Here is a 15,555-nt window from a genome sequence, read left to right as displayed (position 1 = left end):
TACAGAAAAATAAAATAAAAAGTGATCATGAATACCGACAACCTGTTTTCACCTTTAAATGGTTTGGTTTAATCCATCGTAAATTGGAATGATTTATGTTTTACTGTCCTTCGCTTGGGTCAGACGTCACCTCTGATCCATCGCATCTCTCAAACTTTCACTTCAGTGTTACGGAGGTAGACTCTGTCCTCAGCTCAGTCTGAAACATCTGATCAACAGATTATAAACCGTCCCTCCTGTCACTGATGGACTCCGGTAGCAGCCAGCTACGAGTCGACGTCGGTGTCCATGTCGGTGTCATCGCCCTCTGAGCGGCAGATTTCCTCCAAGGCCAGCACTGATGAACGCAGGAACAATCCAGGTAAGACAGGAAGTGCAAAAAGGGAAGAAATCAATGATGTAATTGTTTTATCAGAATAGCTTGATGTGTTTTTGACAGTTTTACCTGGAACAGCATTCACCGAGTGATGCTTAGAGTTGGTATTCTGTAATCGTGCAATAATAAGGAACGCAGGTTTGGAGCCGTTTATTGTGTGAATTCGATGTTTATGAAGAGTTCACTCTATTGTGATCCATTTTTCTTCCATACGTTTTACGGCGCGATTCTCGTCCCGCAGTTTTCAAGCTATTTCATCAAAACGTTCAGCTCTTTCACAACAATTCTGCTATGACTTTGGCTTTTGAGATATTTAGCCTTTTCTGCCATTTTTTTTCTCTCATAGAAAATGAATTGAGCTCTTTTTACATCTGTTTACAACCTTTTACTGCTCCTTTCACATTCCGTTCTGGTTCAGCTTCTTTCTACAAATTTAAACTTTTTTGATTTTATTTAGCTAATTTCAGCTGTTTTCTGCTATCTACAACATTTTGTGCTTCTTCTAAATTCTTTCTGCTACTTTCAGCTTGTTGTGCTCCTTTCAGCTTATTTCTGCTAGTTTCAGTCATTTCAGCTATTTAGTTGTTTTTATGCTAATTTTAGCTTTTTCAGCAAATTCCACAAAGTGCTCGCTCCACTTCCTTGTAAATTCAGCTTCTTTCTGCCTTTTTAGCTACTTTTCGGCTGGTTTGTTTTTGTTCGTTTTATTGCTAATTTCAACTTATTTGTGCTCATTTCTGCTTCTTTCAGCCTAATTGGGCAAGCATGTGATCTTTCTGCTTTATTCTGCTAATTTAAGCTTTTTATGTTTTCAGCTACCTTGTTAGCATTTTTTTTTAGCTAATTCCAGCTGTTTTCAGGTAAATAAAAAAAAAAAAAATGGTGGTAATTTCTGCTACTTTCAGCCTAATTAACTTCTTTCTACTTATTTCAGCTTGTTATGCTAATTTAAACTATTTCAGCTACTATTTACCGGTAGCTGTTTTTATGCTAATATTAGCTTTTCAGTTAATTCTGCACTGTTTGAGCTAATTTTATCTCTTTCTGCTTCCTTCTAGTAGTTTAAGCATCTTGACACCTTTCAGCTACTGTTCAGCCATTTTTTGTTGTTGCTAATTTGAGCTTTTTTAGCTAATTTCTGTGCTCAATTCTGCTTATTTAATTCAGCAAACGTGTTCTTTCTGTTTCTTCTAATTTAGACTTGTTCTTCCACTTCAGCTACATTTCAGCATGTTTTCTTTTAGCTAATTTCAGCAATTTCTCAGCAAGTTCTTCTACAGTAAGTGTTCACACTGCACTTTCGCAGGAAATACAATTTCTCTAGTTAAAACTGTTCCAGTTAATTAACCTTGAAACTCAAACCACTCTACGTAAACTGTATCTACTTTATTAGGTGGACCAACAACCCCACAATCCTTTTTTCTTTAAAGATCTAAGCGCGTATGTTTTGTGCGTCTGTGTATGTGCACGTACCTTCACTCTCACTCAGCTCAGGGATCTTCCGTAGCGTTTCCCGTACAGCAGGGATCACCTGGTCGTACATGTGCAGCAGCGGCCTGCAGCTTTCTGAAAAGCTGCCATGATGCAGCAGCAGCCAGTGCAGCAGCAGCAGACACTCTCTGAGCAGAGACGCAGCATGGCTGCTCCACCACGGCGTGCACGAGCTGGAATTCTGCTCCAGCACCAGACCTTGGGGGGGATTAGATAGCAAGATAGCAATAAAGACTTTAGCGTTGAACTGGTGTTTTACTGGACAAGAATTTCCACCTTTTACTGTGAAGCTGAAATGCAACTCACCTGCCGACTCTGCTGGCTCCTGAGAACCACGGAGCTCTAACCACTGACGGTGCAAAATAATCACAGTGGTCTGAACCAGCTGTGAAACAAACGGAGCCGGTTACTGTATAGAATTAGAAAAAGTTTCTCTTCGTGCGAGACGCGACGCAGCGTGAGGTCGTTTTACCTCCGCATAACACTGACAGGTGTTCTGCACAGAGTTCGTCCAGCTGTTTGTGCTCTGAGTCAGTCTGTTCAACAAATGCACCACCTGAGGGGGGACAGTTATGGAAAACATCACCTGCAAGACTTTAAATGTGGCACAATCATCCACATGGTCATTTCAGTCATTCTCAGCAAAAACATGACCAAAAATAAATATATTATTCTGACATATTTTTAGGCAGCCACCTATTATTATCCACCTGACAAGGGTTTTGCTCGTCTATGAACTTTAATGCGGCCCGAAGAGCAACGTGTACCCCCACAGATTTTACATCAGAGCGACCAGCTCGGCACCATGATGTGTGCTATTACCTTTATTGGCATTTTGAGTTACCGTGGCAACATAATTTGCAAACAAAAGCACCAGTTTTTCTAATTGAAAAACGATCACAGAACTCACAGCCTCCAACTGCCACAGTGAGGTCACATGACGTAGAGCGAGAAGAGGTCTCTGGACAAAACACTGGTTAACTTTTGGAGCCATTTTGGTTCAAGATGGCTGCCACAGCTACCTCAGAAAACTCATAATTGACTATAACTAAGTAATTATTTGAGATATTGAGCTGAAATTTGGTATGGTCGTAGCTGAGAGCGAGTTATTATACATTCCTAATGCAAATTAAAAATCCAAGATGGCCGCCTCAGCTAAAAGGGAAAAAAACATGATAACTCAGCAATTTAAAAAGATGAGCTGAAATTTGGTGTGGTGGTACCTGACAGCGATGCACAACTCATTCTGAATTCAAATCAAGATTTTAAAACAACTGCCATGTGGCGGTTCCCATCAAAGATTCTCCAGGAACTTTTTAGTGACTAAAATTTACTCTTTCATAATGGTGCAACTAAATCTAGTCTGCAAAAAACAGTCTGCTGACACAAGAACTGCATGACCTGGTGGCCGTCCATGAAGCGTGAAAAGAGCCGCAGAGTAAAAGTCTCTCACGTGTTCCCAACAACCTGCTGTTATTCAGTGCTCACAGATGTTACCTGCAGATGCAGCAGAATCAAGTCCGTGTGAGCTGGTTGGTTGTCTGGTGGGGTTCTGATGAACTGGAACAACTTCAAGAAAACACACGGATCTAAAGAAAAGAAGATTTAGTACCGGTAATCCTTTGACCAAACAGGTAGGTGAATGGATATATTGCCGACGTGCGACAAACACCATGTGGTGGATGTGATGCCAAACTACAGAGAGGCAGCGACTCACCGTGCTGAGAGCAGAGCTGCTCGGCCAGTTTCTGATGGTCAGTCACTGCTGCGAGAACAGACACCCACTCTGAAAGTGCCTGCGCTGGAATATCCGAGGATAAACACAACACCACCGCCTGCAACACACACTGCAACCTGAGAAAGGAAACGTTGGTGACAAAACAGGTATAATTAATAAAGCTACAAGCTCACAGCGGCTGATTCGCACAATATTAGAGCTTAATAGTTTTTTACCGAAGCACTTAAAAGATTAAATCATCTGATCAAATCTGAAGCGAGCGTACCTGTCAGAATGTGTGTGCGGAGTCCTTTTTATGAGGACACACAGTGTCTTCAGCGCGTTACAGATAAGGGCCTCCTTTTGTGAGCTGCTACCGCAGAGCCGCATGTCACACAACCGCAGCAGGGACTGAAGCAAAGCATTCTGGGAGCAGGGACCCATGTGTGCAGAAGGCTGGTTCGTCTACAACCAGAGGTCGAACAAATTAAGATACTCCAGTCCAAAACGAAATATTAAAATAAACATAAATATTGTGTAGTTCTGCTTATAGTTGATATAAATTATTTCTGGATTAATGAAGGTGAAGACAGAAAGAGATTAAAATACCATGAAGAATGTTTCTTTATGTACCTTGTCTGTAGACTGATTCTCCTGTGACAACACAGCCATCACCACCTGAGAACAAATATTTACACTAATTAAAAACAAGTCATCCAATGAAAATACTTTAAATATGCACAGGCACATGAATATGATCTAAAAAGGTTTGTTTGTTATCTCAGTCCAAGTGTTCGATGTAGTGGAATCACCTCATCACTGTGGGCCAGAAGGACATAAAGGAGCCACAGCGCAGTTAAACCAGTCTGCTCCCATCTCTCCAGCCCAGGAGAGCCCGAAACAGTTTGGTCTGATGGGAGTGAAGTGGGAGCTGTAGAGTCTGAGCCTCCGCTGCCAGTGGAGGATGAACGGAGCGAGTCCAGAGCTCGGCACAGCTGAGACAGGAGAAGGTCCAACAGGGGGAGGAGGAGAACGGCCCCAGAACATGACCTGCACACAAAGAGCTAAAATTTTACTTTGTTCTTAGATAAATGTTGACCTTCATAATTGATCACATTTGAAAAGATTTTCCCTAAATTATGGCACTAACATACCAAATCCAAAACAAACAAGCAGAGTTCTTTAACATGAGCATTTCCACATGGCCCATTTTCTGAACATGTTAACCCGAAGAAGTGCCAACAGTGACCAATCTGCATATTTATCAAAGGATTTCTTGTCTTTAATAACAGCAGGTCGACTCAATGCTGTTGTTACAACATAAAACCACAAGAGGGCTCCGTTGCCCACAAAAATCTATAGTTGTGTAATGGGGATGTGGATTCTTCAGTTTGTGTCAACAGTTCAGCAGAGGCCTGAGTCGGTGGATCTACCTGATGTTTCTGCTGCTGCCTGCAGTTGTTGCTCGGCTCTGACTCAGCATGTTGAGTCCAGTCGCAGCCAGGCTCTGGACCAGACTCAGGGTTGCTCTGGGGTCTCCAACAGGACTGGCTCCATCAGAAGGATCGGAGTGTAGCTGCAGGCCAGTACACAGCTGACTGAACACAAAGTGACATTAAAAACAACAACACATCAGTTGGACTAACGGTTTCAGGCGAGCCACAGGAAGTTCAACTAACAACTGACGAAATAAAAACCAGGAGTTAGCATGTTCTCTTAGGTTAATTGGCAACTCTACAAATTGTTCCTAGATGTGAATGCGAGCGTGAATGGTTGTCTGGTCTTGTGACAGGTGGTCCGCCCAGGGTGAACCTAACTTTTGACCCAGTTCACAAGTTGAGGTGTAGCTGGCAACATACTGAGCTACACATTTCCCTACGATGTGTTCCTCACTTATGAGCTACCTCAGATACAAATACTTGTTAAACTCCACGTCCTGCAAAATAATTTCTAACTGATATGTCTTTGGTGGCAAATTTGTTTCTTTAGATGGTGTTTATGGACGGAACAGCAGTGTAGAACTTCCTACAAGATCAGGAAACGTCTTCTAAGACGTATTCTGCCTTTCCGACCAACAAGTAAAAATAAGCACCAGATCCTTCTGACCCTGAATACGCACGAGTGAGTAAAGGTGATGAACGGAACAAAAAAAAAAATGAAACTACATGAAATTAAAGGCCTAGCTTCCTTGCTGCCTGTTGTGCCAGAGTTTTAAACCTAGATCTTTTTATGAGGAAATGGATTTATAGTTGTTTTGGCCAAACATTGTAAATGATGTAACGTGTGATTTCATGTCATATTATAATGATTTGTCGCATATGTGTCAAGCTCAAGGCCCACGGGCCAAATCCGGTCCAGCTTACAATTATATCCAGCCCGCGAGATCATTTTATATAGATCTATTCTTATTGTGATTAATGGCCCGGCGATATGAAGCGCTGATGATAATCAAACTGCAGATCCCATAATGCACTGCTTCAGTTGCCTTGCCGAACTCTAGGCTATCTGGGAACATTCCTGCATTTATCAAGTCAAGCTTCTGTTGTTTACAACCCTGTTGTAAAGTTATCGTGATGCTAGCCCCTCAGTGGCTGATTCTGATTTTTCTGTAACGTCGGCAGGTTTTTAGTCCAATTATTGGTTAAATTAGTCTGCCACTGCTGCAGTAAAGCGTACCTGTAATTAGTCCCACTCATAGACAGCAGGTGAGTAAGGCCAAGGCTGTAAGGAGAGAGTGGTTGCTGCAACAACAAGCCAAGAAGAACTCCACCTGGAGGACGTAAAAAGAAAAGGAAATAAAGTACAAGGGCATTTAATTTCTTAGACGTTTGCTGTGAAGTTACAGTTTCTTTAGTCTAATTGAATAAACACCGGATGAAAAGACATTTGGTTGTACAACTACAGGCTGTCCTTTGAGGAGTCGAACACAAAATAACGATCCATGCTGGTTGGCAGAGCATAAACACCAGTTCCATATCACATGCTCTAAAATCTGCTGAATTTCTCAAGTCAGTTTATAGGTACAAGTTAAAAATTCATCTGAACCCATTTGAGGTTCCATTTAGCGACCTACCTCTGTGCTCTGCCTGTAAGTGTGCAGGACAGACAGCCAGGAAGGGGTCTGGATCAGAACCTTCACCTGACCTGCTGCTGGATGCTCCTCTGTCTGCTGAAACACACAACGCACATGCAGAGTTTAACTGTTGGTAGAAATTAAACAAAAGTGTCAGTCATCTGTCTCAGAAGCAGCCGCCATCTTTATGATGTCATTCTGTGACCGACCATCTCTGCGTGCCTTCAGTGGGGTTTTCATCGGCGTTGTTCTGGATGATATCTGGCCTCCAAACGTCTCCTTGGTGATGAAACCATTTCCTACCGGAGAGGAAGAGGAGCTGCCGCTCCCATGATGCACCTGGGCTAAAGTGCTGAGCACGTTTGGACTGAAAAGATAGAAAGACAAGTTTAGTAAAGAGAGGAACAGAAATTATAAAGACAAACAAAGAGCTGCCTTTTCATTTCTTATTCAACAAATACCCACAACATGTAGATGTTTCACTTTTATCCCTTCTTCTTTCGGCTGCTCCCTTCCTCAGGGGTCGCCACAGCAAACTAACTTGCACAAAAAGCTGGCAATGGATTTTACACTGGATGCCCATTCTGATGCAACCAGATCACTGAGCTACCACAGCCCTCTGTGTGGGGCAGAGAGCTGCCATATAGGGCACCCGTGGGAGCAGATGATGAGGGTTAAGGGCCCAGAGGGGGGCAAATGAAGGTGGAGGCAGGTGCAGGTGTTTCACCTTTCCCACCCACATTTTGATGTTGTCAGTCCAGGGAGTTGAACTGGCAACCTTCCAATCACAGGCCCATCTTCTCTAACCTCTGTGCCACCACTCCCCTAACTTGTAGCCGTTTCACTAACCCTGTAAAATTTGATCAGTTTGCCGAGTTTAAAATTAGATCTTCGATAAGATCACGTGACACAGTTATGTTCAAAGATCCAGATGTGATCAGTTTTTACAGAGCAAACCAACCAACCAGGGAACGGGAGAAGTCTGCAGCTAAACAAGACGAAACAAACATGCTGTTATGACTGACGAGCTTAACCGACCTGTTTCTAGCCACCGGAGAGGGCATCTTAGTTTTGTCTGAATTGAGAAGTTTGGTCTTCATGTCAATGATTTCTGCTTCTTTAAACTGCAGCTCAGACTGCAGAGACTGAACCTGCGAGCAGAAAGCACGTCAGTTACAGTGAAAAATTAACTGCACTGTGTGTGTGTTCGCGTCGTCATCACCTTCCGGTTGAGCTCCTTCTCCTTTTCACTCTGCTCCTTCTGCCTCTGAGTCTCCCGCAGGACCTGGGTCTGTCTCTGAGCCTCCTTCTCCTGCTGAGCTGCTTTCAGAGAGTCTCTCAGGACCCGAATCTCCCCACTCTTCAGCAGAATCTCTTCTTCAACTTCCATCAACTAATTACACACAAAACACTCAGGTAAACTCGGTAATGTTGTACGGATTGTGGAAGAAAAAACTTCCATATTCTTCAACTGTTTAAGTAATTAACCACAGCGTTTCAAAGGTTAATAAACTCTAAACAACTTTTAGGTTTAAATGGTTTGTCTCTTTGGAGTGCTTTCTCTAGAGACAATCATGAAGCTGAGCTGATTTCAGTTAATTTAATTAGGTTACACAGTGTTTTCAAGGTTCAAGGAGACTATTGTCATCCACATCACGTATCACATGAGGTGGAACGAAATTGTGTACTCAAGGTCCCAGTTACACCCAAGAATAGCAAATATATAAAGTATAAAAAGAAACAAGAACCTAAGATATACACCCACAATAATAATATAAATAAGGTGTATTAAACAACAATCTGAACATGAGCCTGCTGTGAGCAGAGGGTATGAATACAGCAGCTTATGGGTAAGAAATAGTTTAAATAGTTAATGAACACTGCAATTATGTCAACCTAACTTACGTTGCATTTTCATGTGAACATTGTTTGTATGAAGAAAAGTGGAGATATAGGGAAAAATACTTTTTTATATATCTCAACAGCAACCTAATAAGATCTAAAGAGATAGAACATGTGGGACAGCACACATTATTGTGAGAAACTTGAAGTTAAACGTAATATATTTTTGAAGAATATATTTTATGGTAGCACTTTCCTTGAAAGCTGGGATGCTAATGCTCTACTGTTGTGGATTCTGTGGGTAAAGTAAAGCTCACCTTCTTCTTCAGCTCTGCATACTGGGCCTCCAGGAGTCTGAAAGAGTCCTCGCCATCTGATCCAAACTTCTGCTGCAGGTTACCTGACACAGAAACAGGGATGATGACTTTGCAACACAGTAACAGTCATTGATTAACTTCATTCACTTGGTCATCTGTTTGTTTATACATGTAATGGTAGTTTACAAAGTTTTTATTTCATTTGAATAACATGCACTCATTTTAATGTAAGGCACTGCCTTAATAAGTACAATAACTTATTATTTATTTATTATTAACCTTTATTTAACCAGGCAAATCCCATTGAGATCACAGATCTCTTTTGCAAGGGAGACCTGGGCCTGAAGGAGCCTAACATGCATGTTTTTGTTCACTAATAATAACTACATTTATTTGTCTTAAAATCAAATCAAATAGAGCTTGAAAACACAGTTGTGGATATTGAGCAGATGAGATACAAGTTAGTTTAAATAAATAATGTCCAGTCATGAAAATATATTTGACTTGAGTAAATAACCTATTCTCCACTGAACTCACCAAGACCAGCGTTTCCTCTTTTCACTCCAAATGTGCTTTCTCTGGTCTGACTGGGTTCGGCTCTGCTCAGTGGTTTGCTCGGTCCTGCAGACACTGCCCGGTGTGACTCGTGGGCTGGCTGGCTCGGTTTGGTTACTGGTTTGGTCTCTGGCCCTGCCGAAGTTATGGCCTGTGAGGCGATGATGTCTATTTCATCCAAGTCCGCCTGGGTGAACTCATCATCATCTCCAAAAGTGTCGTTGAAGGCAACTGCTGTCACTACATCCTGGTTCTGGCCTCGGAGACGCTTGGTGGGAGGGCAGCTCATACTGTAAAGGAGCAGATGGGGCAAAAAACTAGAGACTTATTGGTATTGTGTATATTTATATTTCTGATGCCAGATTATCTTGCTCATACTTGTCAAGATATATGCTTTAAATTACTTGTCTTATTAAGTTACATATTCTCAAAGTACAACAATCTCTTCTCAGCTTGCAGTGTAAGACATGAGTGATTAAAACGCAATTATTATTTATTGAAATCAAGCATGCAGTATTACATATTTCAAATGAAAACAAAATGCAAGTGCTGCCAATAGTAACCAATAAGTCTAAGCTAAATGATGGGAAATGATTGATGTTGTGCATTTCAGAATAGAAATGAAATTTACTACTGCAAAAATTACTAGTTTATCTAAATATTAAGAATGCTCATACAAACATCAACTTGTATATGAGGAAAAGAAGAGTGCTAGTTAATAAACTTTTATGATTCATGTTGCATTATAGGTTTTACAAAACTGGAAGCACCACAATATATTTAAAATTAACATTGCACTATTCATTAAGATGCAGTCATTAGCTGAACACCGCATTTGAAGTAAATTACTGGAAAGCTAAGGTTTCTATGGCTAAGTTGTATGAATTAGCTCTACCGGTCGGTGTCTTGCTAACAGCTTCTAGTTTAAAAAAATTGTTAAAACAACACAGAAAAAAACGAGTAAGCACTCAATTTTCCAAGAATTACCTTGTATCTTGGAGTTACTGCTGTGCTCGTTTTGATAGCCAAATGCTAACTAACGTGATTCCAGTGCAAAATTAGCCAGCTAAGCTATTGAAGTTAGCTTCATTAGCTTGGCCACAGAAGTCACGGAACACTTCATTAAAGTATGTTATAAGTTTGTGATGAAATTACTTCTTTGAATCATGGTTTTATATTAAAATTAACTGACAGTAAATTATCAAACAACAGAGAAAAAAAATACGAAATTAAGGTTATGAAAAATGGTGTCGTACAGCCCGCCCCTGATTCCGTTTACTAATCTGTCCAATCACAGAACAGTTCTGACGCAGCGACCAATCACAGGCGGTTATTCTCTTTACGGGTCCCTATCCAAGACAAATGGTACTAAACGCGAAAAAAACAAACAAACCTAAACAAAAAAAAAACTTTACAGTATTCTCTGGTAAAAGAAAAATAGAGTTGACAACATTGATATAACATGCGTGACTGACGCCAAATTGATGGAAAAAAAGAATACTTCAAAACCCAGTCAAATAAAAATGAACACCAACAACAAAAACAACAAAAAAATATGTTAATTATATTAAAGCAGCAATGCCAACGTGCAGTATGCATCACTTATTACAAACAAAAAATAGAAAATGGTAGAAGATTAAAAGTTGGGAATTGTACTTTTTACGTGGATAAACATTAGATAAACATTTTGTCAATAAAAGGAAACCCATGCTGGGGCCTCCGTTAGTTGCCATGGCAACTTCTGTAGTCCTCACAAAACCCCTGTGCCCACTTAGGTCCATAACCGCTCATTACCAACTTATTTTCATTCTTTTTGAAACTAAAACTTACATTTGTAACTATCTGCATTCGCTTTTACACTGACCTAATATTAAACAAAATAATGTGAATATAAAGAGTATAGTTATGCTCAGCCCTTCAACCATATTTGAAATGATTATAAAACTTTGATTAGTCCTCAAAGTATAATCTGTAAAATCAATCATATCTAATGTAAAAAAAAAAAAATTAATATCAGAAAGAAAAATTGCCCAGAGCAGCACCATGATAGAGATTTCTATAAATAATGTCTCCTTAGAGCAAACTGTCAAAAATCACAGTCCGTCTGTGAATGTGGAGGCAGCGAAGACACTCCTACACAGATAAACTTCAACCTGTCTAATCTTAGAACCATGCAAGATTATGACTAATCGAGTTCACATTCTGTACGCTGTTCTGAATATGATTATAACAAGAATAACACATAATAGAGACAAATGTGCATAAAAAGGCAATTGCTCTGTAACTGAAGAACGTCACTGACATCATAAGAACAGAAGATAAATGAACTAATTTGCATTGTACACTAATTGTCCTTTTGTAAATTAGAATTGACAGACAATATTCGGACAAATAAACTCTTCCCTAAGGGTTTTCTAGAATAATATTTTGCTTTGTATTCAACATAAGCTTGAGAAATAGAAAAAAATAACTTGAATAAGTGAATCAAGGTGTTTGATTGTTGCTGTTTTACAATAACACAGCGCTGTACTGTAAGAGATTCACTTATATTGTGTTTGAAACATGTAATATAGCACTGGCTGTCAGTAAATATAATTGCCTGCTTGTGCACTTGCCTCATATAGACCTTCTTGTGGCTTCTCAGCAACAGCAAGCATGCTTTCCATTTTTAGCCACAGACAGGTCTGTGTGTCACAGCTGAGGCTCAACATTATATATACACATGTGTGTGTATGTGTAACACACATGTTCACTCTCCAGCCTCCACACTTCAGTGCAGAAATGGCAGAGCTCAGCGACAGGCATCCAGATGCACCCGTCGTCATCTTTCTAATCATCATCATCACAGTGATCAGCAGCAGAAAGACGTGCAGACGTTATTAGCCCTAACATCTGCGCCTCTGCAGCATCACCGCTAACACCAGGACTTTCAGCATCACTGCTCAAAAGCGAGCTCTTCGCTCCGTTAAAAGCTCAGTTAGGTGAATTCCTAAGCAACGCACACTCACATATTTCACATTCAAGCTGGTTTCCGTGGCAACCAAACAGTAAAAGTCAGGTCATTTAGAGCGAATCGGATGAAGTGAGTGGCACACACAGATGAATGTTTTCTGGTGGAAAGGAGACATTTTCGGCTGTCAGTCTGCAGAAGCAGCCGGTTCGTGAGACTCTGTTTGCATCAAGATGTTCCTGTGAATTTTTACAGGTTGAATCTTTCCAAGCTGAGACCACCCTGTTCTAAATCTGAAAGTTTTATTCCATAAAAGAATCCACACTGGATGTAAAAATAAATAAATAAATAAATAAATAAACATCTGCAAGTAATACTGCATTTTTAGAGAAAGAAAGAAAGAAAGGAAAGCTACTTAAACGCAAAATTATTGATTGATTTTACAACTTAGAGGCTGAAGATTTATCTCATTGCCATCCTTCCTTATAGTTTCTTTTATGTTCTATAAAATAAAGATTGTAGTCACTCAGGATTATTGAGCATGCATCAGGATATTGTACAGTCATGTTAGGAAGTAGGAACTCATTTTATTCTCATTTATTTTTTATACTCATTTTATTCTTAATAATTAACAGTTACTAATGGTGTGCACCAAGGCTCAATTTTAGGACCCATCCTTTTTACATTTTACATAAGTAATGTAGACCAAACCATTCCTGAAGCCTCTTTGCATCTCTATGCGGACAATACAACTGTTTATTGTCGAGCCAATACAGTTGCCAAGGTTTTCCAGCTTCTACAGTCTGCATTTGACATCATTAAGTCGGACTCGTTCCATCTCAAACTGATGCTAAATGCTGATAAAACCAACGGGATGTTGTTTCCAAACAGAAAGTTGGTGCCAGCAGCTCTTCCTCTTATCTCATCCATGCATCATATACACATTGAGCTTGTGGATTACAGTATTAAATATACTTGGGAATTTTAATTGATGCATATCTCTCTTTTAAGCCACGTGTTGAAAACTTAATAAAGAAACTGAAATTACAACAGTTTTTTTCTTCAGAAATAGATATTGTTTAACTCTGAATGTCAGGAAACACCTTATAGCTGTTATTTTGCTACAGAACCATTGACTATGGTGACATTATTTACATGAATACCTCTGCCTGTACCTTGCAGATGTTGGATGCTGTCTACCATGGCGTGCTAAGACTCATACCTGGTTGTAACTACCGTACCCATCACTGCACTCTGTACTTATTGGTCAGTTGGTCATCATTAGGCTCTCACACTGGTACGTGTTCGTCTATAAATCACTCCTTGGTCTGCTGCCTTCTTATCCACCTTATTCTGCAAGAGCGTATGTGGGCTGCCATGACAGACAGGTACCGCCCCTTCCCGGTTTTATACTTCCGGTGAGCTAAAGCGAGAGGCACTTTTGCTAATGACAGGCACTTTTGCTAATGACAAATTCTAGTAATTTGTGCTGTAGCAGGAGGCTTAAACAATTCTAATATGAGTTCGGGTTCAACTTGTGCTGTTGTTGGCTGTCACAACAGCTCCAGAAAACTGAAAGACGAGCTAGAAACGTATTGTTTTGCACATCAACAACTTCGAAAGGCCTGTGTGTGCCCAGCGCGTTACGAACTGCACTCCATGCCGAGGAAGGAGGATCGAAAACGAGCGTGGCTGGCAGCTTTAAAACTCAAATACCCCCCGAAGAGAGTTTATGTTTGCTCCTTTCATTTTATTGATAAAAAGCCCACAGAGCTTCACCCCGACCCGGAGCTCTATCTGGGCTATGACCGGGCCCCACCAAAGAAAAGAAGGCAGCTCATCCGGACCACTGTGAGCCAGACAGCTTCCAGCAACATCGACAAAACGGCCGAATCTGTTCCCGGTGAGTGAAATTGAAAATGTGATTTGTCCCCGCTTCACATTTTAATCATGCTTAGCTCTTATCTTTTACTGAATTATATTATTATTAATGTTATAATTGTAATGTTATAATTACTATACTGTGGATGGTGTTAGCATCAGCGCTAGCTGGTTGCAGTGTTATTGTGGATGTTAGTGTATTATTAATTTAATTCCAAAATACTTTATCACTAAGAGAAAGTACTTGATTGGCAGCCAAATCCAAATCTTAAAGACAAAGTGGTTAGTAATTAACATCAGTAGCATGCTAGCAGAGATGTATATGATTTCATGTAACTGTCCGAGAATAGCTTTTTATTTAGCAACCTGGTAAAATTCAGCCCCCAGGGCTGTAAAAGTCTGGGGATTTTGTTAATAAAGAATATGTTGAGTTATTAGAGGCAGGTTATTTGAAACAGACACAGCTGAAAAAAAAACTTCTTTTAAACTCTTTAAAGAAAAAGCTTAAATGCAACCTAGCTCCAACTGATTTTTTTAAGGATGAAAAACTAAAATCTAATCACAATATTTTGATATTATAGCATAATTTGATGGGGCTTAGGAAAATGTAAGGGGGCTAAAGCCCCACTAAAACAGCACTATTGACATTTAAGATGTATCATGTGTGTACGAGTGTGGAATTACAAATTTCCTTCCTAAAACGTAATAAGGTAAGTGACACTTGACAGGTTGTGTTACGCTGATTTGATTTTGTATTTTTGTGTTATTCAGAGTGCACCGTAGATTCACCGTCAGTCATCCCAGACCTGGCTAGCGTCTCCACACAACCTCCTGGGCCACATCTGCACTCAGTCCACACACAGTGGGAGGACCCTTCGCTAAAAGATCATCATCAATACTGCAACACGTCTGGCAGAAAAGATGTCCAGGACAAGACGACTCAGTGTGATGAAGTTGCATTGTTTCTTCTACAAAATGACGCAGACGCTTTGCTGTACACTGGTACAGCGTTAGAAACATTTAACACTCTTGTGTCAGCACTGGAAGGAGATGACAACAATGAATTTACAATGCCTGTACAAGATCAAGTCCTTATAACACTTATGAAAATAAAGACTAATCGTGTCTGCAGCCCTTGAGTTGATGTTATACTGCTGCTCTGCCTTGTGGTGTCTGAAGTTTATCATGCTTAGACGTTTGGGTTGAAGATTCTTTGCTGTCCCAGCATTCCACCTGCGCTGCTCATCTGTACATGCTAGCCCCGTCTTTCCACTGATCACAGCATTCTGGACCTGTAACAATTTAACAGACTTCAGCTATCACTGCTCCTAATAAAATGAAACAAGTTATTTA

General features: G+C 40.3%; 2 protein-coding genes across 2 annotated transcripts; one reads left to right on the top strand and one right to left on the bottom strand.

Annotated features, from left to right (window-relative positions):
• Window positions 1-107: 107 nt before the first annotated feature.
• On the bottom strand, window positions 108-10,508 carry LOC119412637 (ATR interacting protein). Its single transcript, XM_037679672.1, has 18 exons — window positions 10,359-10,508; window positions 9,354-9,661; window positions 8,817-8,899; window positions 7,880-8,050; window positions 7,696-7,808; window positions 6,867-7,024; window positions 6,658-6,753; window positions 6,261-6,354; window positions 5,018-5,182; window positions 4,397-4,634; window positions 4,218-4,262; window positions 3,871-4,049; window positions 3,585-3,721; window positions 3,365-3,456; window positions 2,340-2,423; window positions 2,174-2,252; window positions 1,850-2,065; window positions 108-337 (listed from the first exon to the last, which is right to left on the bottom strand). The coding sequence occupies exons 2-18, from the start codon at window positions 9,658-9,660 to the stop codon at window positions 267-269; spliced, it is 2,328 nt and encodes a 775-aa protein (XP_037535600.1). The 5' UTR covers window position 9,661; window positions 10,359-10,508; the 3' UTR covers window positions 108-266.
• Window positions 10,509-13,705: 3,197 nt separating this feature from the next.
• LOC119412636 lies at window positions 13,706-15,555 on the top strand. The gene is made up of 2 exons (XM_037679671.1): window positions 13,706-14,224; window positions 14,974-15,555. The coding sequence occupies exons 1-2, from the start codon at window positions 13,840-13,842 to the stop codon at window positions 15,339-15,341; spliced, it is 753 nt and encodes a 250-aa protein (XP_037535599.1). The 5' UTR covers window positions 13,706-13,839; the 3' UTR covers window positions 15,342-15,555.

The sequence above is a fragment of the Nematolebias whitei genome, chromosome 7, assembly GCF_014905685.2.
Source record: "Nematolebias whitei isolate Nwh7 chromosome 7, NemWhi1, whole genome shotgun sequence".
NCBI classification, from domain to species: Eukaryota; Metazoa; Chordata; class Actinopteri; order Cyprinodontiformes; family Rivulidae; genus Nematolebias; species Nematolebias whitei.
Note: the sequence above shows the minus strand (reverse complement) of the source record. Positions and strands in the feature narration are given on the sequence as shown.

Coding starts and splice junctions, on each gene's coding strand:
- LOC119412637 (XM_037679672.1), bottom strand. CDS start 9,660: ATGAGCTGCCCTCCCACCAAGCGTCTCCGAGGCCAGAACCAGGATGTA. Junction 7,025..7,695: donor TCTCCGGTGGCTAGAAACAG/GTCGGTTAAGCT, acceptor CTATCTTTTCAG/TCCAAACGTGCTCAGCACTT. Junction 2,424..3,364: donor TGATTCTGCTGCATCTGCAG/GTAACATCTGTG, acceptor GTCCCCCCTCAG/GTGGTGCATTTGTTGAACAG.
- LOC119412636 (XM_037679671.1), top strand. CDS start 13,840: ATGAGTTCGGGTTCAACTTGTGCTGTTGTTGGCTGTCACAACAGCTCC. Junction 14,225..14,973: donor AACGGCCGAATCTGTTCCCG/GTGAGTGAAATT, acceptor TGTGTTATTCAG/AGTGCACCGTAGATTCACCG.